At 38.1% G+C, this 26,090-nt stretch overlaps 1 protein-coding gene across 3 annotated transcripts in view; it reads left to right on the top strand.

The window, feature by feature from the left end:
• The window catches only part of ADK (adenosine kinase), a 306,651-nt gene that overhangs the window by 134,364 nt on the left and 146,197 nt on the right, over positions 1–26,090 (top strand). For all 3 annotated transcript variants that reach the window (XM_076338471.1, XM_076338469.1, XM_076338470.1), the window contains exons 5-6: positions 13,017–13,189; positions 18,732–18,840. In XM_076338471.1, coding sequence (XP_076194586.1) covers positions 13,017–13,189; positions 18,732–18,840 — 282 coding nt within the window. The remainder of the gene's footprint in view (positions 1–13,016; positions 13,190–18,731; positions 18,841–26,090) is intronic.

Below are 26,090 nucleotides of genomic sequence, written 5' to 3'. Positions count from 1 at the left end.
GCATGGGAAGCTGAAGAGTCCTTGACTAGTGTAAGCACTGCTCAGCAACAACTAAAACATCGGTGCGTTATCAACTTTGTTCTCATCCTAAATCCAAAACACAGCACTGTACCAGCTACTAGGAAGAAAACTAACTCTGTCCTAGCCAAAACCAGGACAGTTGTATAAAAGATAAGATAAAGTTCATGAGGTCTGATTCTGCGATTTTTGAAGCCAACAGTGAAAGAGTTGACTTTTTTTTCTTTTTTTAGTCAAAACAGGCATTCTAGTAAATGTAAGATTTCCCTTACCTTCCACTGCTACCAAATTAGGTCTGGGAGTTAGCGCTGAGGCTGAGCTGATCATAGAATCATAGAATAGTTTGGGTTGGAAGGGACCTCTAAAGGTCATCTAGTCCAACCCCCCTGCCGTGGGCAGGGACATCTTCAACTAGATCAGGTTGCTCAGAGCCCCGTCCAACCTGACCTGGAATGTTTCCAGGGATGGGGCATCCACCACCTCTCTGGGCAACCTGGGCCAGTGTTTCACCACCCTCAGCATAAAAAATTTCTTCCTCATAGCCAGTCTAAACCTACCCCCCTTTAGTTTAAAGCCATTCCCCCTTGTCCTGTCGCAACAGGCCCTGCTAAAAAGTTTGTCCCCATCTTTTTTAGAAGCCCCCTTTAAGTACTGATAGGCTGCAAGAAGGTCTCCCCAAAGCCTTCTCTTCTCTAGGCTGAACAACCCCAGCTCTCTCAGCCTTTCTTCACAGGAGAGGCGTTCCATCCCCCTGATCATTTTCCTGGCCCTCTTCTGGACCCGCTCCAACAGGTCCGTGTCTTTCTTATGCTGAGGGCTCCAGAGCTGGACGCAGTCCTCCAGGTGGGGTCTCACCAGAGCAGAGGAGAGGGGCAGAATCCCCTCCCTCGACCTGCTGGCCACGCTGCTTTGGATGCAGCCCACGATATGATTGGCCTTGTGGGCTGTGAGTGCACATTGCTGGCTCATGTCCAGCTTTTCACCCACCAGTACCCCCAAGTCCTTCTGGGCAGGGCTGCTCTCAATCCCTTCATGCCCCAGCCTGTATTGATACCGGGGCTGCCCCGACCCGGGTGCAGGACCTTGCCCTTGGCCTTGTTGAACCTCATGAGGTTCACACGGGCCCACTTCTCGAGCTTGTCCAGGTCCCTCTGGGTGGCATCCCGTCCCTCAGGCGTGTCGACCGCACCACTCAGCTTGGTGTCATCTGCATCATGGGAGTTGTGTGGAGTGTCTTAGCCGCGCTGGAATTCAGGAAAAACAAATTTAAGAGCAATTTGCCGTTCTTTTTCAGAAGTACACAGCAGTTGGCAACTAAATTATCTGTTCTGTGAAAACTATTTGAACTTACTAGAGTGTTTGAGCTATGTGCCAAAAAATTCAGGTAGTGCCAAGTGCTGCTTTCAACTGCACATAATTATATGTGATTTCTGTCATGCATTTTGTTAAAATAAAAAAAAGAAGTTCAAATTTGTTACAATCAAATATAAAAATGCCATGAAGGAAGGAGTGCCTCAGTTTAAAAGTAATCAAAAGCTGTAATAAATAATTGTATTTTGCTATTTTGTTTGATATCTTGGGAATCGGAATGGAGTATCTTTACAGCTTATGGCAAAGAGAAGCCTTCTTAAATTATTTTGACAAAGGTATTGCTTGTGTCCCACCACAGCAAATCTAAAGGCTTTACGGATGAAACGGGCAAGGGGAAAAGTCATTCTTGTGAACTGGAGCAAATACAATACAGTATTTATATACCTAAGAAATGAAGAAATAGGAAAAATAAGATCATTGACATTCAGTTATTGGTAAATAGAATAAAAACCATTTATTTACATGAGTGGATAATATTAACTACTGTGGAGGAACAGCATACCTTCTCTCCCCTAAGTGGTTAGCAAAAGCATCTGGCGTAGGGGCTTGAAGAAGTTCTCTGCACTGGGCTACAAAATTTCCATCCCAGAAGTCCTGGAGGGAAGGGAGCTGGAGCCGTGCAGCACGCATGGAGTGAGCCCGGTACAGCGCACCTCCTTCCCGCCTGTGCCCAGCGCAGGTGGCTGCTGTTTGCGTGGGCAGTCCTGGGCGCTCCGACTGCGTCCGGCTTTCCGCAGGCGAGCAGGGGGATTCCAGGGCACGTGCACAGGGACTGACAACTTTGAGAGCTGTTGAACCTCCTCTGCAGATGAACTGCCCAAATGGAGTGTTACATGCGACAGCCATTTGTCCAGACTTCTTGATGTCAATAAGCAAGAAACAATAAGAAATAAGTCCTTATCGTGCAGTTAATATTCTGTATTGATTTTATACCTAGTTGGTACTGGAATAAGAAGCTGAAAGGTAATTTAGAAATGTGAATGTATATACTTCACTCAAAGTTTCTTATTCCTTTCTGAACTGTTAAAGGTAAGGCACCAATGTTTGTACACATAGCCATAAACATAATAATGGATTTGTTTCAGTAACATAAAGCATTATAATTTTGAGGAAGTGAGTACTTTCTGCTGGGAATACTATGGCAATTACTTTTATTATTTTGTGAGAGCATGTATGAGTTCTCCTCCACATCATTGTTCACACACACACTGTGGATCCAGTATTCCCCTGGAATCTCAGCCTGGTCTGTGTGCCGATCAGAGCCTTTGGTGGACATAGAGCATTTCCAACTAAATGTGGTTGGAAGTCTCGCATGAGGAATCCAGAGGCTTTCCTGAGAATTGCCCATCCTAAGGCAATCATTTTTCAGTTGGTTCACGTTTTTATTCCTTAGAAGAGGGATCATTCCTTAAGAATATTGAACCTTGGAGGAGGCGCATTTCCATGTGGAACTGTGGATGTAGCATATGGGATAACGCTTAGGAGAGGCCAATTCGGAAATATTAATTCCTAATGGGGTCGACTTAAAGCCTAATATCACCTTTCCAAAATATTGTCTTGGTCATTCAGAGGGCTCCTCGTCTAGTGAGAGAAAGCCTTGAAGTTAGAGGAGAGACAGATTTTTTTTTGTTTGTTTGTTTTTTGTTTTAACTTCTGTTCTCCTAATCTCTTTTGGCTTCTTTATTAACTCTGGAAGAAATAAACTTCTTATCAGCTTTGGTGGAATGCTCCACCACAATACTATAAGCCTTGCTGTACATATACAATAAAGTTTAGGCTGATTTTACACCCTTTGCGACTGGGTAGGGTTGTTGTGGGTCTCTTTGAAAAAAGATTGCAATTTAATAGTGCTAATCCCATCACTCGTGAACTAGTTTGGAGCTCCTGGAACATTTCTTCCTTCGCATTCCTATCAAAAAACAGTTAGAATCTGGCTAACTACTGAATTTCTACAGCAATGCTGTTAGTGCTAAGTGACAGCTAATTAGTTGCTTTCCTGACTTGATTGTCTGCCTTTGTGGCGTGGTGTGACAGGTTCTTCTTTAGGCTCGTGATTACAACCTGTAAACATGTTCTGTTACCTGTAAGCTGTATCTTGATGTTTATATGAAACCCATCAGTTTCTAGTGGACAATTCTGATTTTTTTTTTTCTTTAAATCTAGATTACATATCCCATTCCTTCAGAACAATGAGGTACTACTGAATAAATGCCATAGTGTCAAAAGTCAGCTCACCCTCCGGAAAAGCCCAGGCATCTTCAGTGACATCTCTGAGGGATGTCTCTGTTCAAGCATTTTGTAGATTTTCCCACATGGAGATTATCTACCTTCTCCCTTCCCTGCCCACCCCTCCGTTAGGCCTTTGGTGCAGTATCTGGGCATGATGCATAATTACATTGAGGAGTTTTAGAGTCAATGTCTTCCTACAACTACTAGGTAAACTTTTAAGGTTCAGATACTACTTGGAGTCAGCCAGTGTGGGAATGAGATGTGGAAATCAACAGTTAACTGTATAAAAATGGCAGTTATTTAATAGTAACTGAAAATTCCTTGAAATGTACTTTCTGTAGGCATGTTTGCAACTAGACCTTCTTTCTCATTTGACCAAAAAGATTGGGATTTGGAAATGGAAGGGGGAAGTACGCTTCACATTATCCACTAGTTGCTGTGGCAACATAGATGCATAATTTTAAAGGCAAGCATTTCTCAGCATTTGGGATAGATAACATTTTGTGTCTTCTTGCTATTTCAGATTGAGAAATAGGATTGTGATTCTTCAAGTTCTTGTAATTATCGCACATTCACTTGAAATATAATGTATGTTGTATGTTATGTTTGTAAAACGTATAAGAATTTATAAATTAGTAAAAAGGGTGATCTCTAGTTGCTTGGGAATGCTTCATAAATGAAAGGTTTGCTATTACAACAAAAATTATAATCTGTGTTACTAGAGCTTTGGTAAATAGTTTAATGCATTGGGAATTCTTGACAACAGATAGATGAAGACCTGACACTTTAAAAAGTCCCTTGCCTTAACTGCTTTCTAACTCCAGTAGTCAAAAGCTGTTAAGCTTTAAGTGCTCTGTCATATTTGTGGGCTTTTATAGCAAAGAGTAGAGCAGACAGCAGTGATGATGGAAAACGATGGTAGGTAGACTTAAAATACTATAAAGCATAGAGACAATTGTATGTAATGCCTGGAATTGAAACCTTTTTGAATGAAATGATGGGCCGTATGTGCCACCCTTATGGACCCTGTAAGAAGAAGAGAAGAAATGTACCCTATTGCTAACTGCATGAAATTGCAGCGTTAGGAGATATTGACCAGATGTTTCAATCTCAACAAATAGCTTGTTATGTGACTGAGTGAAAATCTCTCTGCTGCTTTGATCACATACACCTTAAAGGAAGAAGTAATTTAATAGAGGCTGTCAAAGTTCATCATTGTCAATAAACTTTGACTTGACCTTTGCCATCTGTTTTTGATACTATTGCTGATAGAAGCTGATAGGCAGCTGTTTACAGTTTGTGCTTTATGAATTCTGTGCTGCCAGACAATGAATCAAGTCTCTTCACTTGTGGATTTTTTGCTGTCATTCTGAGTGTGGGTGTATTCATTGAGACTGCACGTCATCTAGCAGGGGAGTGAGAGTGACATATGCATGCATTTTGAAAAGGAAGATTTGTTTTAAGGTTATAGATATGCAAAATCATATGTGAAATATCCTAAAATGTCACTTTGCAACAATATCAACTTCACTTATAGGTTAGTACTTAAATACATACACAGTGTTTTACACTGGAGAATTTTAAGGCATTTTTAAAACGTTTATCAGTCTTCCCTATATCTCCATGAAGTGGGAGCTAATTCTTTACGGGTAGAATAGGCTGAGGCATGGTTAACAGAAGTGTACAGTTGCCCAATGAGTCTGTCTTACTGTACCCAAGTATGATGTTCCATTTTCATGTTGTTAATATGCTTCCGTTAACAGCTTAACACCGCAGCTTCTAGCCACAGAGTAACAAGACTTTTTTTTGGTTGTACTTTATTTGCCACTTTGCCGTGTTTCTCTCACAGTGTTCAACAAGGAAGTTAGTATCTTTGAGTTCTTTTACTGATAAAGGTACTCTTAAACCTTACCTCATGCATAGCTCTCTAATGTTAGCGAATTTCTTAATAAACAGTTGTATACACTGAAACAGCTGCAGAAGAGTTCCAAGTAAACCTGGAATTCTTACTGTTGTGACACCCTTCATGTAACTGTCATCTGAGTGATGAAGAACTGGCATGACCAGCCCTGTTTTGTAGGTGTGTCATCTTTTACCTGGTTTTGAGAAGGGACCTCATTAATGTTGCGGAAAGGGAAAGGGAGTGACGCATCGGATCAAACTAGAAGGAGGTGCTTGATGTCTCAGGTTCTGTGCTTCAAATGGGGAAGGGACATAAGGCCGGCTGCGGTCTCAGTTATGTGCCTTGTAAGGTCTTGCAGGAGACATTCTGCCTTTGGTCTCAGATAACGTATATTGAACTTCCGAAGAGAGGCTGCAGCACTTCAGGTATTTGAGGCAGAACTGTAGCATTGTAAATACAGGATAAGAGGGTGATGGACTAAGGAATATTAGAATTAGGTGCCAATATTTAAGGGGCGGAATAAAAGAGAGAGCTACCTTTTGGCCACATTGAAACTTTGGAATATGGCTACTCCATGTTTAACTGCAGAAAATAAGCTTGTATTTCCTCATACAGCAAGAAGCTTACAAACTAGACTAAAAATAAAACAGTGGACAAGTAGATGAAGAGCAAGAGGGAAAGAATAGGAAATGGAATACAAAAGAATAGCAGCACTGAAAATAGTTATTTGGATTATAGATTTTGTTAAGAGGCAGTTTGTTAGCTTTGTGTTTTTAAACGTAGAAGTGAATGAAGTACTGCTCCTGGATGATTAATGTTTTGATAAACATGTTAATTTGAAAAGCTATGGCAAAACACAACTTGTGGTGCCACACTAAAACTAGTAGATATTCCTGTGCAGAGATTTAGATAGTACATGTTGAACCAAATCCCGGTAAGATGTAGATACTGGTCTCAGTGCAAGGCTTTCACTAGTCTTTTCCTTTAAAAAATATTATCACTTTTATCTCATTTGACTGGAAGTTGCTTGAGGGTGTTGTCATGTATTTTAACAATATCACTTCCTTATGCAAGATTTGGCAGCTTCAGCTAATGGTGGAAGAATTACTGTACAGGACATGGGGCTCCTTTTTGCAAGCCTGCTTTTATAAAGATAAGCTTATTTTTTCCTTTTCCATTTTTTTCTTATATGGCCATTATGTGATAATAGCTGTTGCAATCTTTAAATGTTGATCAATGAAAAAAAGGAAAACAGATTGCAAAGGTGTTGGAACAAAACTGTAGTACCTCATCTGTTTTCCAGGGTCTTGATGCTGTATTCTCGTAACAACGATTCTTGAGTAGGTATACCGGGTCTGCTTGGGATGGAGTTGATTTTCTTCATAGCAGCTGTTGGTGGTTTAGGTATTTAGGACATAGGTGCTGTCTGTGTTTTAGGTTTGTCACCAAAACAGTGTTGTTTAACACAGCAATGTTTTAGCGACTGCTGAGCAGTGCTTGCACAGCATCAGGGCCTTCTCTGTTTTTTCACTCTGCTGCCCCAGCAAGTAGGCTGCGGGGTGGGAGAGAGGCTGGGAGGGGACACAGCCAGGACAGCTGACCCCAACTGACCAAAGAGATATTCCAAGCCATATGGAATGTAGTCAGCAATAAAACTGTTGGGGACAGGGAGGGAGGGGGAGTTTTTCCAAGGTAGCCATTGCTCGGAGACTGGCTGGGCATCGGTCTGCTGGTGGGAGGTGGTGAATGATTGCCTTTGCATCACTTCATCTTGACCCATGCGGTTTTTTTTCTCACTGTTGCGTTTCCAATTCTCTCCTCCATCCCCCCAGGAGGGAGGATTGAGAGAGCAACTGGGTGGGGGCTTAGCTGCTGGCTGGGGTTAACCCACCACGGTAGGGATTTTAAATGATATAGTATGTGTAATGGTAACAGAATATTGCATTCCAGTTGTGCTTGAGGTGTATCACATCATTCACAAGAAATAAATGAGCTCACTTGGAACAGTGACACTGATGTCTTTTTTTTTTTTTTAGGATTGTTTTGCATATTGCCAGGTTTTCCTGTTTTTAGGAGAGAGATACATATATAATGATTTAGTTTTTGATCCCACTTTTTCTCTTTTTATCTGTTTTTTTTAAGATGAGGTGTGATGTATTTTCTTTCAGCATCTGAAATATTCCTAAAAATATTCATAAGAGCTTTTTAATGGACTGTGTATAAAATTGGTGATGGGAAATGTCTTAGGGGTACAACAGACTGGTGAAACCTTCTGAAAAGTGTGTGGACTCATTCTAAAATTCAGAAGAAGAGATACTCCAAATAGTGCTCTATAAAAAGAAGCCATTTCTGTTCTGATTTACGAAAAAGAATGCTTCATGAGTAGTTGCTAACATTGTTTAGTTTAGATTTTAGCAAGCATGTTAAGTCTTAGCTAATTTTAGGTCTTTGGAGTCCTCTCCTCTGTGAGCTGCAATTTAAAATAAGATCAGATTTGACAGATCATGCAGAGAAGAGTCCAGCTTCAAATAACGCACTTCAGATGCACTTCAGATGTCTGTATTCAGTGTTAATGAGTTTTGAAGATCCTTCACTGTGAAGGGGCGTAATGCTTCCTGTTGTGTTGTCAGTTCCTAGGCATTTAGGATTCAAGTCTACAGCTGAAAACTCCTGTGTGCAGAAGGTATGTCAGTCTAAGCAAAGCTTCGTATGCTTTGGCATTGTTAGTTTAAGATGACTGGCGGATGTGGAAATGCACTACTGGCTGCAGCTTTAAAAAAGAATTCAGGAGCTAAGGAGTTCAGATGGAGAACAATGTGGGACTGATAGCAAGTGTCTTTGTCAGCCTCCTTGTTCTGATTATCGATGTTGTCCAGTTAACAGTGGCATTTACAGCAAAGCATAGAGTCGGAGTAAAATGAAATAATTTCTGAAGGATCTTTGTTTTAGTCAGAGGGCTATAAAGCTGTCTTAAGCTTCATCAGTATGATGTTTCTTTTTAAGTCTTACAGGATTGTGTACTGAGACCCAGCAGTAGCAAACTTCCCTTTTGCAGGGGAAGTATCTTTGCAACCGGGGAGATAGTGAGGTAAATTAGATCAAGTATTTAGTTTTGCTGCTTTTTGCCTTTCAAGTAGAGGTTCTCCTCTACAGTGAACTTGGCAGGAACAGCAAAGAAAACCTTTGAATACCGATCAAGTGTTGTGATACGGGGTACTGGACTCTGCCCCTGTGGCAGAAGCATAGCATTCTCAAGCTAAATAGGATAAGCTTGGGAAATACAAATCAAAGAACTCAGTTCTCTCCCTTTCTTTCTCTAATTCTTTAAGACCACTGATTTTCTTTCACATAGTATGAAGGGGCATTTTTTGATTTTTTGGGTGTAAGGGACCATTCGGGTAACTCTGTCATCTCATCTTGACTATTGTTCTCAAAAGACAGCATTGGGTAGCCAATCAAAGTCAAGTCCCTTCTAGTGTTGGAAGAAGTGCTTCTAGAAGTGCTTCTGTAATTCAGAGGAAAGGTTGTTTCCAAAGCAGTTTTCTGATCAGACAAAAGTGGGAGATAGGTGTACCACATCTTTGAGTCTGAGGATGTGAAAGAGTGGGACATACTTAACTCCAAGCAGTCTCCCATAGTCACAATTGAATCTTCAGAAGTTTTACTTGTTACCAAGTTTTCTTGGCATCTCAACATCTTACAAGAAAAGACGGTGCTATTCTCTGCGACTGCCACCCACTCCCTGGTACACAAAGGTTCTTACACTTCTCTGATAGCTAAAGCATGCCAAAGAGTTCACCCTGTTAACTCTGATCATGAAAAAACACTTGAACAGATACTCCTACTACTGTGAGCCCAAGTTAGCCTCATGAGGATAAGGAGAGAAGCATTCTGTCACTCTCTAGTGTATCCTTGAGCGGCCAGGGTGCTGGCCTCTTTTGGAAGCGCTGGCTTCAGTATTTGATCATAAGGAATAATGTGCCTGTAGGGTTAGGGTAATCTGATACTAGATGATGCTTATTTTCAAATCAGCCTAATTTTAAGACAGAGTTATGCTGAAGGCAAGAAATAAATTTTTAAAAAAGTTAATATTTGCTTTTAGTTTACCAGGGTGCATACAATAAAAACGTAAGGAAAATGCAATCTGTTTAACTCAAGAGAACATCTGAAAGGTGTTCTATTTCCCATGCTCCTTCCTCTGTCACGGATGCTTATCCTAACTCAAAAGGTCAGGGCCTGTCATTGTGTGTACCTGATGTCCAAGCTGCGTTGACAGAAGAAAACTTTAGGATGGACAAACACATTAGATTTCATAAACCACTCTAGATTTTGAATCTCCTTTGTGGTATTCCCCTCCTGAGGCTGTCTTGTTCCTTCATGATAAGTTCCTACTTTTGACACTTCTGTCTTTGGGCCATTAACAGCCTCAAATTCCCTTGGGTGATGGTGAGGATTCATGGTGTGGCCAGGTGCCAACCTCTCCTGACCAGACTGTCAATACAGTTAGTTAATAGCTGCCTCACTGCCTAGCCAAACCCTAGATAATTAACTCATTATGCTAGTGCCTGCTGAGCTGGGTCATTTTCCGTTTCTGTCTAAAGTCTTTTTCATTCAATTAAATCTTGTATTCCACATAAATCTATAAAATGAATTTGCAGTTTATATAACCATATGCCTGGCATTAATGTGTGCAGTTTGTTATTGGCCTTCAACTGATATTAGATGTAATGCTGCATGACTATTTCATGGTGATAAATGCCTTGTGATGACTGACCCTCATTCCCATTTAGAGTGTTTTAGCCAAAATGTTGCTAATAACAACAATAACAACGGTGTGGGAAGTAGCCCATAGAATCCTGTTTTTTCCATATTGGGTTATTCAAAATTAAACTCCAATCCAGGGTCAAATTTTTAAAAAAGTGCTCCAGAGTCTCCCTTGGAGATGTTATTTTGTTTCTTGTGTTTTGTTGGTTTTTTTTTTTACACGTATGCAAAAAATGCCTGCTGTGACTCATACCATTGAAGTTGCACCCAGGGGAATACCACAGAGATATTTCTATAGTTCAGTTTCATCAAGTTTGTAATGTGATGTCTGGTTTTTGCCTTTACTAGTATGTAGCCTTTTAGCTGAGGTAAAGGAGGAACAGTTTGGAGGAGTTCTGCAACTAGCAAGACCTCACCACCGTTATTGTGGGAATATGTGGAGATAATTCCAAGAAGCTGGGAGTATTTGTAACTGGAGATCTGTGATGAGAGGCTCTTTCCAGAAACACTGCTGAACTACTTTTCCATCTTCCTCAGTGTTGCTTAACATAGCTCAGATGTTCAAATGAAAAGAATATCTATATAGTGGGAGTATTCCCCCATCACTGAATTATTGAAACCTGTGTTTTAAATAATCATGAGTATGAGCAGAACCATTGCTTATGGAAGAGGTGGTCTGCACAATATACAGAAGTTCACCTCAAGAAATCCTAGATCATGACTTCTGATTCTGAAGAATAACTTTACTTAAAGTAAGGATTATGACAGTTATATATGGCGTGTATCACATCTGAATTCAAGTTGAGCTGCTGCCAATAGCCAAAACTGTGATACTTGAACAGAAATTCTTTTTTCAGAGATGTATGTGAAATATTACTTACTACTGCTCCAAATGTTGTCAGACTTTATATATATATAGGATGGAAAAGTTATGTCATTTGATAAAATGTTGTAAGCCTAAGGTGCAGTTTGAAGTCTTACGTTTTTTGAAGAATTGTTAGGGTTTGATGCTTTGATAAATGCTGTTCATAGTGATCTCTATTAATTCTTGTTATCTGTGAGAGTAAGGCATGCTTTTCAACAGGGACACAAGGCTTCAGGTACTTCTGTTCTTACTGGTGTGGAAATTGGTTCCGTATTTGCTTACAGTAGGTCACAACACCTTTAGTCTTGTTAAGTAACTTGTTCTACTTAAACGTACCTCCAAATATAAAAGATTACTGTTCCTAAGACATCGTAAATGAACACTGTGCAAATGTGTATTATGTATATGCAAATGTATGTAAAATACAAGGATATCGTAGATAATTCTCTTGTTAGGGGTTTTTTTGATTTATATTAATTTAGAGTGATATGGAATAGAATAGCAGAGCATATGTAGTGTACATTTCGCGAATGAGAGATTGAATGCTGCCACCATCTGACGACACAATCTTTTTTGTCCTTAAACTTCATATATATTAAATTGCTACAGGAAAGAGGCCTTGCAACTTTTGTCCACCTTTGCCTCATTAATGAGGACTTTTACATGACTGAAGATTTTTTCTTTTTTTTTTTCTTTTTTTTTTTCTTTTTTTTTTTTTCCCCTACCCTGGAGCTGGAAGTAATAAAGATGTGACTAAGCATGTATTTGCAACTCAGTTACTTGACCTTTCTACAACCCACAGCTACCACTAATGCTACTTTGTAATGGAGACATTATCGTTTATTTAAATCTTGATTAGGAAACAATTATAAGTAGGGTTTTAGTATAGCAGTAAATTGATGTAGCCTTTAATTCATACTATAGATTGAGTGGATAAGCTTTCTGACTGTAATTAGAGTGAATTATAATGACTTCAGTTGGTTGACTCACCACCAGCAGAGTAGGGCCTATGATTGTTTCTTCACATTTATTTTTTTTAGTTCACTCTTGATTTTACTTTGCTGCTAAATGCTGTTTTTTAACTTAATACAAAATGGAGTTACATTTACAGTTGAATGATACATACTTTGTCTTAATAAAAGAGGAGCTTTATGAAATAACCTGGCACCTTAGCAACACTGTGCAGCTACGCTCTTTCTTTACAATTCAAGTGACAGAACTGCTCTTAATAAAGTTGGAGATAGATATTTTAATGCGTGGTTTAACAATGTAAATGGGGAGCATTTCCTTTTTTGTATATAATTAAATGGTAGACACAAATGGTTATTTTCAGTACCATTTAGTTTTTGTATGTATTGTGAATGTTGCACAATGTTTCTTCTTAAGGAAAACAGTATGTTTGAGAAACCTATGTGCTATCTCTGGGTTTGGGGGGGGGGGGTGTTGTTGTTGTTTTTTGTTTCTTTTGTCTTTTCTACAAATTTTCTTTAAAGATACCATACGCTGCTTGATTAAATGTAAGTGTAGGGGCATCTCCATGAGCAAGGGAGCTTCTTTTGACATACCTTGTAAAAACATACTAATGTATTTGATAGTGAACTACGTGTATTTAAGTTTTACATTAGGTATTAAATACTCAGTGGGATCATTAAGGGTAAATTTTTTTTATTCTTTGCCGACCTTCCCTCCCTTGATGTACCAGATGTTTTTTACTTCAGGCATAGAAGTGTTCTGTGTGTCACAGTGCTCTGTAGGCACAGAATTAAATATGGCAAGTGGAGAGAAAAAAACGACAAAAAATAATATACCAGGCATGCTAACTTTTTATGTTGTGTTTTTTTTTTTTTCTCCCCTGTCAATCTGCAGTGGATGATTCAGAGCCCTTACAAAGCTGCAACTTTCTTTGGGTGCATTGGCAAAGATAAATTCGGAGAGATCTTAAAGAAGAAGGCTGAGGAAGCTCATGTGGATGCCCATTATTATGAACAGAGTGAAGAACCAACAGGAACCTGTGCTGCCTGCATCACTAGTGATAACAGGTCAGGGGCCTTTGATATTTTCCTAAGATATAAATGCAAGCGGCATAGTGTGTGGAGCCTAATTTGTTTGGAATATTTGGCCTTGAAAAATTGTGATCTGAATGATAAAGAAAGTATTAGCACTGGTTTAAGACAACACAGGACTGCCTGGCTCATAGTTTGGGACTGGGCAGTGTTAATATACTTTTAGAGAACAGAAGTTGTACTATGGCAGAAAAACGTGAGATAATAATATACTACTACTTTCTGAACTTTATAGCTTCCAGTTGCTCTGGAGAGAGAAAATGTGTGGGAGACAAAAATTGGTTATGCAGCCTATGTGAAAGCTGATTGGCATGTAAGGCATATACTTGGTTGGCAAGTGAGGAATACATGTCATAATGTGTTTAAAGAGGATAGGTGTCAGCGTATAGCCTGATTGAAAGGGTTAATTTGATTTTATACAAGAGGAAGAAAAAAGCTTTTTTTTTTGTGGTTGTTGCACTTGTTGAGAATTTAATCTGATAACTAATTCTGTATGTCTACATCTTAACAATTTCTTCTGAATTTTGTCTTTCATGTTTTCATTTGCTACTTTTTTCAGATGGTCTTTGCTATATAAAAAAAAAAAATCACTTCTCCAGAACTCTCTGATATATTCAACTTTTCTTATATTTGTAGACTATGAACAACTCTTTGTGGTATTTTGTATGGTTTCAGAGCATTCCATAAGTAAGAACCCGTTTATAGAGTGATTTATTTTGGCTATTGTAATAAAAGAATTTCAGAAAGAGACAATGAAGACAATAGGCATTTATCTTGAGGATGTCCCTTTGCTTTCTTCTTTCTCCCTCCACCCACAACACTTGAACTTATGTACTACTTCTTTGCTGATTACCTCCTGACGATTTTTTTGAAGGTTTCAAAACCAGCCAGTCAGGTCTGCTTTAATCTTGAGATGTCACCAGCACACACCAACCCTCCCTGATTTCTGCCAATGTCTAAATTTTCTGATACTAGATATTGAAACATTAATGAAAATGGTATCGGTTACCCTGAAGAATATTTTCTTTTTGGCTCTGAATAAGAGCAAAATATCTGTCGTCATTCTTTTGGTTTCCCTCTGTGGCTTTCGGTGCCATTAACCCTGAGGAACTGCTCTTTCCCTTTCAAAGCAGTATCAGGAGTTAGCAGAATTTATTAAGGTAAGATAGCAGTCCGATAATTAAAATCCACACCAAACTTCCTGAGAAGTTGGTGAATATTTTGGGTAGAATTAGAAAAGGCAATAGGCAGCAACATGAACTGAACTGAGAGTCAGGGGAGGGAGAATTTTCCATATACTATGTAGAACCCTGGAAAAATTTTAGTTAGAGCGGACATCTGTTCCAAACCCCTGCAGAATGCAGGACCAACTTCGAAGTTAGATCAGGTTTTTCAGGGCCATGTCCAGCTGGATTTTGAATATCTCCAAGGACAGAGGTTGCATAACCTCTCTGGGCAACCTGTTCCAGTGTTTGACCACTCTTCATGGGAGAAATTCTTTTGATGATACCTAGTTGGAGTTTTCCTTCTTCCAGCTTGTGTCTGTTCCTTCTTGTGTCCAAAAATAGTCTGGCTCCATCTTCTCTGTAAACTTTCATTAGATATTTGAAGATGGCAGGAAGGTGTCCCCTTAGGTACCTCTTCTTAAGGCTCAGCCAAGCCTTTCTTAATTTAAGTGTTCCAGCCCCCTAATAATCTTGATGGCCCACTGCTGGACTCACTCCATGATGTCAGTGTCTTCCTTGTAACGGAAAGCTCAACACTGGACACAGAACTTCAGAGGGGGTCTGGAGACCAGAACAGAGGTTTTCCTCTGTTCTGAATATATCACTTCCTTTGTCCTGCTGGCTGCATGCTTGCTCATTCATATAGACCAGAATGTGATTAACCTTCTCTGCGCGGATGTAGCGCTGACTCGTGTTTCAAGCTTGGTCCACCAGCATCTCCATGTCCTTTTCTGCAAAGCTGTGTTGTATCCTGTCAACATTCAGCCTATATTGTTGCATGGGAGTTACTCCATCCTAGTTGCATGACTTTGCATTTGCCTTCAAGTTTTCTGTCAGCCCAATTCTCCAGGCTTTTGAAGATCCACTGAATGACACAGTCCTGTTCTCCAGCTTATCAACCTGTCCCTCCCAATTTAATGTCATACATAATGTCTTACTCTCAGGAATGAATGTACATACTCAATGGAGGACAGAAATTCATTCATCTTCATCTGGAGTTTTGACATTAATTATGTCTACAGACTTCCCCCTTCATCTCCAGGATCCATATTCATTTTTTCAAAGAGAAGACAAGCAATAAAGACGTTTCTGCTCTGTGATTCTCTGTCTCTTCAGTGACATAGTATCTGTGTATGCATCCTGTAGCAATCACCGTTTCCTAGATGACATGATGGGAAACCGAAGTCAAGACTGTCAATAGACATACATTGTGAATTCAGGAAAAATATGTGCATCTTTTGCCATGCATCTCAATGGCATTTAAAAGTTTAGGTAAATTTATTCATAAAAATGTCTGCAAGTACTTCTTTAACTTATTAAGCGGTGTTTTTGGTTTACTAACATAGAACACTTTTCTCTCTTAATATCAAATGTTTGCTCAAATACTAGAGGCAGTGGCTTCATCTCAATCGCTGTTTTAGAACATGCTTGAGAGTGTGCAGGGAGTACATGAGACTGACTTCCCGCCTTGGGAGACAGAAAAAAATGGCCAATGGTTGCTGCTAAAGGCTTTATTGTGCAACCCCCCCTCTTCTGGTGAGAGCAAGTTTATTCTCAATCTTTAATTACCCTCTGATTGTTTCTTGGTTTTCAGCATTTTCTGTTTTTGTAAGAATCACTTCAACCTGGCCCCAGTTGATAACTCTGTTTATTGATTAATCTCTTGTCCCAATTGAGGTACGTGCTAACTGCCTTCTTCAGGTAATTCAGCTTTCTTGTCTCTTTTGGAGGAGCTGGCTAATAGCACTCCTGGTTTTCCCAGTAAGCGGCTGTGTATATTTATATTCCAGATGCCCTGATGTGAATGTTTTTCGTTTCTGCTAAGTCTGTCTAGCTTTTTGCAGAAAAGGGTTCTGAGCTAATTCCCGATTACCACTCTGAATTCTGTAGTTTAGCAATACTAATGCGCTTTGTTTTCTCAGAGCTTTTCAAGAAAATCCTAACACATGATTAAACTCTAAAGTAGTACCTACACTCCGTCATAATCTGTTACTTTGATTTGTGCGTTCTGCTCAGACATACCCAAATGCACAGAGTCTTCATTAAGCTGTTGATTTGAAGCACTCTGGCTGTCTCCAATTACCGTATTTCACTGGAAAAAACGTCTACCTTCTCTGTGTCCCACATGCTGAACTTAGTGCTGTTAGACTTACAGTTTTAATTTGGAAAAGCTTCGTGCTTTGTCTTCAGTGTAACGATCTTTTATTACGCATCACGTGCAGAGCACCTCTACAGTTGGATGTAGCCACAGAGAGCTAGGTTTACAGTTTCAGGGGCATGTGATAAGTGAAAGGAAACATAGAGAGAGTCTTTGCTTAGTTTCCTGGAATGTAATTGCTTTTCACTTAGCAACATACGTAGGCAGACAAGATTTTTCAGCTAGGTCCTTGATGGATATTTAGGGTTTGCCAAAACTGAAAGATTTAACTTGCTTTTTAAATTTGGTTTACAGAAAATTACCACAGTTATGCACATGTCTTTCTTGGATTTATTTGGTTTTCCTGTGGATTTCTTGTCATCGAAATGATAATATTCATCAAGAATGAAACTTCTTGCCCTGTTATTTGTACTGCTACAGAGGCTTGGTCTATTTGTTTATACTTTTTTTTTTTTTTTTTTTTTTAATTTTCCAAATTCACATTAGTTCTTGTTGCCTTAGGCTCTAGAATTAAAGAGATAAGCCCCAAGAATATTCCTGGGATGAAATGACACAGAACTGTGCTATGTATTTTGATATATTCAGAAAAAGTTCGTCTGACTTTTTGTTTTAATTTTTATATACTTGATCTGTTTAACTTACAGGGATTGTCAATGATGAGTGCTTCAGGAATTTTACAGGGAGACTTGGTTGCTGTCTTCATAAGAGATTCTTCTGGGCTTTTGTTTGTTTTTTACTGAATAGGACAAACAGAAATGGTGATAGTGAAAAGATGCTGTTTTGAGGCGGACTACATTTTCAAGAATTCCTAGTTTACTTACCTCCTAACAGCTGTACATGATACTCAGTCTGGATGCAGAAGCATAACTCGGTAGAAGCAGACTAGCAATTCACTCCAACCGGTTGCCTCTGGATTGTAGTAGCATTTATATGGAAAAGGATGATACATACAACATCAATTGTATGCACATTGGAGAAGGCTAACGTTTTCAATAGCCATATGTTGTATGTGTAATTACACATTATTTATCTGGCTAATGTGCTTAAATGTCACAACACAGTGATGCGTTCATGTTAAAGGTGCATCTTATGATTATTAAATCTTGAAAATTAAATTTAAAACTCTGTGTGCCAGCATGGAAATCTCTGTTTCCCCAACTCCCTTTCTCTAAATATTGGATGTTATTAAACATTCTCATAATAAAATTGCACAGAAGGATTTGGTCATGGTAGCCAGAGTGGAGAGCTAGTGCATAACCATCTTTTCATGTCCTGTTTTTAGGAGTACATCTGTAAGTTTTGTGTGTTTCATAAGGCTGAATTGAATGACTGAAGAGGAGGATTTAAAATAGAATGTATCTTACATGTAACAAAGTAAATATAATACAAGTATTTTTGTTCTTGCTAATGGAATTTGTGTCCCATGGCTTGTGTTATAACTTGTTAGGAAAGAATTAAGTACAAATGAGTTTTTGGTAGTTTTCCAGTAATACGCAGCTAAGCCAAAGTGTTTTTCTTTAACGATTCATCATCTAAAAGTAGCAATGTGACCCTTTTTCATTTGCTAAAGGAAAATATGAACCTAACAGGGGGAAAAAACCCCAAACAAATCCCTTTTTAAATAATGTAACTATTCATTGGAAAATGATAAAGGCAAGACATACATATCCATCAACTTTCTGGTTCTAGTGAGGGAAAATAGTTTTCAGAAGATAAACTGGAGTAGCTACTTTCCTTTAGGTGTTAGGTACTGGAAGAGTTTTAATGAAAATCTGCAGATGCTATACTGTATAGAGGGAGTTGATCACAAAATGCAACAAAGGTTGATTCTAAGCAAATGAAGGCACGTGAACAGTGTAACAGTGATAGGTTACATAAACTATGTAGCTGGATTTAAAATACATTATTTAATATATGGTTTAAATTTAAATTGTATTTAATGTATGATTTAAAATATATTATTTAAATATTATGAAATGGTCAAATGAAGTATATGTGCTTTATGGTGCTCTTTGTTAATTGCTTTTACGTTCCTTAAGATCTTTGATTATCTTCGAGAAATTTTGTTCTTTGAGACAAATTTCCAGTAGTGTTAGTTAAAGAGGATCTAATGCCTGTTTTTAATCACTTTCAGGTCTCTTGTAGCTAACCTCGCTGCTGCTAATTGCTATAAGAAGGAAAAGCATCTTGATCTGGAGAAGAACTGGAAGTTGGTGGAAAAGGCCAAAGTTTATTATATAGCAGTAAGTTCAGCTTCTTTCAAATTGCTCAAATTTGTGTTACAACATTGTGAGGTTTAAGCAATGAGCATGTCTGTTGCATATGGTTTAGGATGATTTTGTAGGAATACAATGAAAGAAAATGCTTCAATTTCACTATAGTTCAATTTCTTCAACTTTAAATGTACAAATGTAGAAGTATGTTTTAGTTGTGCGCTTTCTTGAATTAGTGGGAAAAAAATCATAACAACTAAACATATTTTCAGAGCTTTTGTAGTAGTGCATCAAATTTACATTTCACATTTTCTAGTAAATTGTTGTGAAGGATGCACAAATTATGTAGAAAAACACTATTAGCATAATTATTCACTGCAAACAGTTTGAGCTTATTTGTGTGAACAATCTTAATTGCTATTTATTCCATAGTAATTACTACAGCACCTTATAACTCAATATTTCAGAAACAATGATTGTGACAAATCTCTTGAATGTGGGCGGTGGTGCAAACTGATTTTAATGATGAAATCTTACTTCTGGAATAAAGGGGGTTTTGAGGATGGGGCATTAGTAGATTCACAATTAGTATTCTTTTTTTGCCATCTAGAATGAATCAAGCCAGATTAGTGTATTTGTGTAGATTACATCTTGCCTAAATAGAAGTGGTGAATTTCTTTTCATCTTGCTCTCAAGTTGATACGACTGATCAAAATTAGCAAACATAAAACATCTATGACAGATTAAAACCTCATAACATGCATGTAATATATGGATTCTGTATGACAGCTGCTGCCATTCTGCTACCTGAGCTATGTGGGAACAGCTGGTAAGAAGTGTAAAAAATTGATTATCCAGGAGGAACAAGTTCATTGAAAATACAGTTATTTCTTTTAGCTAGCGTTAATGTCTCCTACAGCCTGTTAGTGTGCACTGCTGCAGGCTTTACATGGTTGTTATTGATTCTTGTGTATGGCCAAGACTGCCCCTTTATAACTGTCAAAAAATACTTATAACCTTCTCAGTATACAAAGAAAATGCATCCCACTGCTATGACCATATGTTTGTACTGCAGTTAAAAAAATACATAGGTGCATTGTCTACTCATTTTTTATTTCTGTTTTTCAAGTGTTCCGGGCTTTTTATTTCCCAATAATTATACCTCAGTCTATTCCAAATGCCATGCTTAGGAATTAATGCTATTGGCTAAAAAAATATTGAAAGGCTAAGAATGTATTTTAATTAAAGAAGAAGAATGACAAATGTTGCCAAAAGGTATACTGCACTAAGCTTTTTGTTTTGTTTTGTTTTGTTTTAATTTTACCATGCTTATATATAATTACCAATGAAGCTTCCAATACACAATTTAGAAAATTTAACCTTAGTGGAGATTCTTCAGGAAAAGTGGGAAACGTTACATGAGGTGAGAAAGAGGTTTGGGGTTTTTAAGATACAGCCTTCATCTTATCTTAGTTCTGAAGCCACTCTTGTGTGTTCAGTCAGTTTGATCACTTAAATTTTGACTAGGTGATTCACTATACTTATTTTCATATATATTAAAAACTGTTGTTCAGATGTCAGTTCTATGACATCCAAGCTTTGACTAAGAGACAGAGAATTATTGTACTAAACTGAAAATAAAACCCAAGATGCGCATATGTAATGGATAAATAAATAACACTGAAGTGCTAATAAATTAGATATTTGCAAAATGGAATTCAGATTAGGGAAACATCTGATTGCAGGAGGAGATCTGTTGGGTAAAGAACCTGGTTCACACCTGTAGCAAAAGCACTCAAGGATGAGTTCATCTAAGATTTCTAGGACAGTGTTATCACTTCAGATCACAGATTACATGTGTAACTGTACTTAAGGAAAGGAGACAGTGTGTAGAACCGTACACATTCCCTCATGCTACAGTGCATTCATGCCCTTTTCTTTGATTTAGCTTCTGTACTTGCAGGTTTGTAGCAGTTTACCAGATTAAACAAAACCATGTAGTGAACAATTACCACTCCTGAGGTACAGGGTAGCTCTCAGAGTCATTAATTTGTCTACTGTTGTCTGTTTTCACTTTAGTCTTGTTACCTTCCTTGACTTTGCATTGTGCATATGTTGTTTTTCATTTCCTTCTTTCTATCCAACTGTCACCTATTACTTGGATTGCATTAGAAAGTATGTTAGTGACAGATACTTATTCTGGAAACGCGTGTCCTGAGATTGTCAATCTATTTTCTTGGCGGAGTAGGGCAGTTATTGCTTTAGGACAGGTCTGTGATATCCTGTGGTCATCTGTATGTGCTTCCTAGAATAGATAATATGCTTTTCAATGCAGCATTCAACAGAATGGCCCTCAGATGAAACTTAGCTCTGAAATCTAATCAATTCACTGAGGGAGGAGTAGGTACAAAGGAAAAGATAGTGAAGCCGTGACAGAACCCTTAAAGACAACTTCTGTTACCGTGGGTGAGCACAATACATTTATTTTAGCCATCTGGTAATCAGATCCAGCAGACAAATTGGAGAAAGACTAGCAAAGAATAGGACCCTGTAAATCACAGATAGAAGCAAAATACAGAGGCTGCCCCAGCTTTCTCAAAGATGGTAAACTTTGAAGGTGTATTTTAATCCTTTAAAATTACTCTACTTTGCATCATTTAAGGTAGATTACATGTGCTGTCAAAGTCTATGCAATTTCTTTCCCTTCTCCAGATATAATTCATATACTTGCAGTAATTTCTACTATTGACATCGTATCTTCCAGTCTGTCATATTCATTTCGCTGTGGATCAGCTAGCTGTGCTGCTGGTGTCTGATTAGAATTCACTGTGAGGGATTTTATTTGGTTCCTACTGGGGCTAGAAAATGTGTCGTCTTCAGACATTTCCCTTATTTCAGAATAAGTTGAGAGTTACGGTAACGCTAAACATTGTCATTCTGTCTCTGTAATTGTGAATGGGACACAACCTGACATGAAAATAATCTTAAGTTGTGTTTCTTGTATGTGTTTTTTTCTTTTTTATCTTTTTTCTTTCTTTCTGTGAATCTATGCTTTCTGTCAGGACTTGCATTTTAGAATTCTTATGTGTGTTAGAGTTGCATCTTACAAACTTGGGTGATAAAATTCCATATTTGGGCATCTTGTTTGTCTTATTTTCAGAGGCATTTAATAAACTGGTGGTAGTACTGTATTTATGTAGGCATCTCTAAGAGTTCTATAACATGTATTGGGTTGTGGGGGGGTTGTGTTGTGTTTTGTTTTTTGTTTGTTTGGTTTTTTTAAGATCATCAATGTCTAGCGCCAACAGAAATCTATGGGAGTTGCTGGTGCTCAGTTTCTTTGACATTGCACACAAATATTTTAACATTTTTAATGCAACTTGCAGTGTAAAGCTATTAATTTTCATATCTTACGAAGGCCTGGAATGCAAAGATATTTTTATTGTCAATGGTTTTGATTAAAAAAAAAAATCTGCTGATAAGAGTTACTTAGGAGAGCAGAAAAACTGAGGAGAATTTTAGTTGTCATTTGACTCCAATTAGCACCTCTGTGTTACTGTATGTGAGTAAGGAATTTTGCACTTGTCCTTTCATTATGGGAAGAAAATGGAAAAGGAGAAAATGCTTTCCTTCATTAAAAGCTGCACTTAACCTTGTAAAATCTTAACTCTGTGACAACTGATACTGCTTGCTCATACAGACAGCTGAATTTTAACTTTCTGCATGTATTTGAACATTATTGCCACAAGTGTGGTGCTTCCCAGATGTGTGTTTTCTCTTGTTCCAGTTAGCCATCCTTATTTCTGCCAGTTATTTAGCTTTATTTAATTTGTTCTTCAGTCCAACACCTGCATTCATTTAATGGTTGCAGTTGGAGGCATTAGGTGGGTGAAAGACTGTCATTTGGTGCTGATATTATCTTGGAGCTGAAGTAATAAATGTGTTCTTGAGAGTTCCTTCAGTGCTTCAGTTGTTTGGTGAGGTTTTTTTTCTTAAATACTTTCCTTTACTAAGCATATGAAATGGCAGTATTGACTGCAGTTAGGTTCCCAATCTGCAGTAACTTCAGTCTTAGCTTAGAATGGATCCGTTAAGTAGCTCCCAGAAACCAAACAGATCTTCCTCTAATAAAATGCTTGTCTCTTTTCTGTACAAAGGAAAATAATAGATTGTTGTTTAGGGACTGTATTTGAATTTGTATTTTGCGGATATAGTTTGTGTGCTTAAAAAGCTTTTCTCAGTAATATCTACGTAGACTTCTTGCCTAGCCATTTCATATAGGTACGGCATTGCTGATGCTCATGCTTATCTGTGTTCGTTAAAGAGATGTGGGACCATTTTTACACTGTACTTTATGTATTATGATCCCTTGTCTTTGCTTTTTGAATTTACAGTGCCTAAAAGCTTCAGCTCCTGTGCTACCTGTTGTAGGTAAAGAGTAGAGGAGCAATGAAACTTTTTTTTTTGTAGCTCTAAGACTTATTTCTGTGCAGCTGGATTTGGGGTTGCTCACTTCCAGTATTGCCATACAACCTTTTATTCAGGTAAGATAACACTTTCACTCAGTAAGCTCTGCATGGGCTGTTGTTATTTCACAATCCATAAAAGTTTAAACCATTCCCTTCTCCTACTTTCATGTAGCAAATAACAGAAATTTCTCAATGGTGAGAACCACATTAAGTATAAAATTTCCTAATGCTGCTTAGATTTGTTAGCCCACAATTAAATTACATTCACCACCTTCAGCATCTCTGTTGTGTTTACAAAGTTAATGGCAAGCGTAGTTTATTTTGATGTTAATGACAGTTCTGATCAAGACCAGGTATTCTGGTCTTAGGCTGAGTTTCAAGTAGGAAATGTCATGTGTTGCGGCATGTGATAATGAACCCAATGTAACATACCTATCTGCTGGAGAAGTTTTTAAAGCCCCAACCACCCTGGTATGTTTCAACAAATACTGTGGTATTTTTATATTTATTTTCTTTTAATGCCTAAGTGCTTGTCTAAGCAGAGAGATACTCTGGTGGTGTAGTGGGCTTGATGGTGGAATTATCTGGTTTCAACATGAGTCTGTCAAAACATAAGCTGGATGTCAGCAATGTGTAGCAAAGCTTAAATAACATTCTACAGTATTTTACATGGGGTTTGGCTATTCTACTTGAGAAAAAATGCTGATTATTATAACAATGTAAGTATAAATGAAATTTCTTTTGTGCTGTCTCCTCCTTTCAGAGGCATATTCAGTGAAGGCATTTTTATTGTAATTTGCTGTTATGATGAGTATGATAATTTACAGTGGATTGTGATAGGTTTTTTTCTTTGAGATGTGCTGGGTCTGTGTGTGCATCATGGGAAACGAGAGAGACAGACACTGGCAGGAATCAAAATATCCCCTAAAAAAAGACATTTGTTTGAATAGCTCCACAATAGCTTGCTTTTTCCGTTGATAACTTTTGCTATAGTGCTCTGGCATCAGTATGTATGCCATTTGACATGTGAAACTATTTCTCACAATAATGAATAGGGTTTATGGCCAGGAAAACACCATTCTGGATGTCTTAACCATAAAGAAGAAGCTGCAGCTAGCAACAGTTAGCTGTGGCCTTTTTTGCTGGCCTGGGATAACATCGCCTTCCTGAAACCCACCATCTTGAGGGATTGTGTTTTCTGGAAGTTATAGCTGAAGTGTGATGCATTCGTTGTGGAGAGATGATAGACTCTGTATCTAACCAGGAAGCAAATCTACCATTTACTGGCTTCCAAAACAAATATGGGAAAAATACTTTCTTTCTCATAAATACAGAAATTCCCAGCTTTATTTCTTTGATCAAAATGCAAAAAAAGAGTTTTATCTAAACTGGCACCAGCATGTGTTATGTCATTCTGTGATGTATTTAGGGTGCGGCGTGCATTAGGCTACCATTTCAGGTATAACTTCTCATGCATAGACAATTTTGCAATGTTTTCTCAAGTGACTTATGTGGAAAAGTGAATTAGAACCTTTTTTTTCTTATTTTTTGCGAAGTTTGATCCTCAAGATGTCATTCTTTGAAGATGAATGCTTTGTACTTTATGCGGAAAAATGCATCATCAACTTTTAAGAAAGGTTGTAGCTCCTTTTTCCATAATAGAAAATTAATGAGAATCTGTCTAACATTGTAAAAACATTTATTTCTAAATGTTCACCTCTATGTTATTAATTATGTTTATTTATATGAAGAACATACACGTTTCCTTCCCTGTCATTCCCCTCCTACCCCAGTAGCCTTTAAATTGCAGATAGACTTCTTCAGCACAGTAATTAGTGAAGCTCAGTCATCGCTCCTTTTATCATGTGATTTTGGGGTGTTTTTTAGAAGAATGCATTATTAGAGCACTTACACAGGCAGTCTAGCTGCAACAGCCAGGCGGCAATAGCAGTGCCATTTTTCACAAAGAGAATGTTGAACAGGAGCCAAATGTTTGGTGGCCGAGTCTGTTGCTAGGAAATCAAGTTCCTGAGGCGATTAATGACAAAGCAAGCAATAACAAGAAGGCAGAATTACAGATTTAAGAGAGGGAGAAAAAAAGTGGTTGGTGTTATAATTACCCAAAGAAATCCGTACTCATTAAATTGGCTGTTTTTATGATTGACTTTAATTGGAGGTTAGCTCAGATATTTAGCTCCTTTCCCACCCCTTTAAACACACACATGCACATAATCTGTAGAACTGCAGACTTGTTTTTCTAAGCTTTGAGAGGAGCTTGCCCTGTAATTTGATCCCCACTGACAGATGCATTTTCTATGCTGCCATTTTGAATTAACCTATTGTGCAACAATTTTCCTCAGCTCTGTTGAATAAAACATCAAGTCTTATTACCTCAGATGGATTTGATAGAGTAAAAGAATGTACTTCTAGCTGAAGTAGACTATTTGCAATGAGTTCAGTGATTTGAACTCTGCCAACAAGCACCAATAATTTGTGATGTATACTTAAAGAACGAAAGAGCGAAGAGCCACGTGGGGGGTCTTTTTGGCTGTATGAAGTTCAAATGCAAACCTCAGAGTAATATTGTTGTTTGTGCTAAGGTTATTCCCCGAGATCAAGCCTTTTTAGATAAAGCATGTTAACTAAGATTTTTACCATTAAGCAGATTGGTTTTGAACTGGAGATTCTCTTACCCCCAGTGGTTATCCAAACTGTTAGGCTGCTGTGGGATTAGAAAAATAAAAATCAATCCCCCTCTCCCAGAAACCCCAACACTTGGGTTTTTCCTCTGAGACTTCTTTTGTGAAGAGA

The sequence above is a fragment of the Aptenodytes patagonicus genome, chromosome 5, assembly GCF_965638725.1.
Source record: "Aptenodytes patagonicus chromosome 5, bAptPat1.pri.cur, whole genome shotgun sequence".
In the NCBI taxonomy this organism is placed as follows: domain Eukaryota; kingdom Metazoa; phylum Chordata; class Aves; order Sphenisciformes; family Spheniscidae; genus Aptenodytes; species Aptenodytes patagonicus.
Note: the sequence above shows the minus strand (reverse complement) of the source record. Positions and strands in the feature narration are given on the sequence as shown.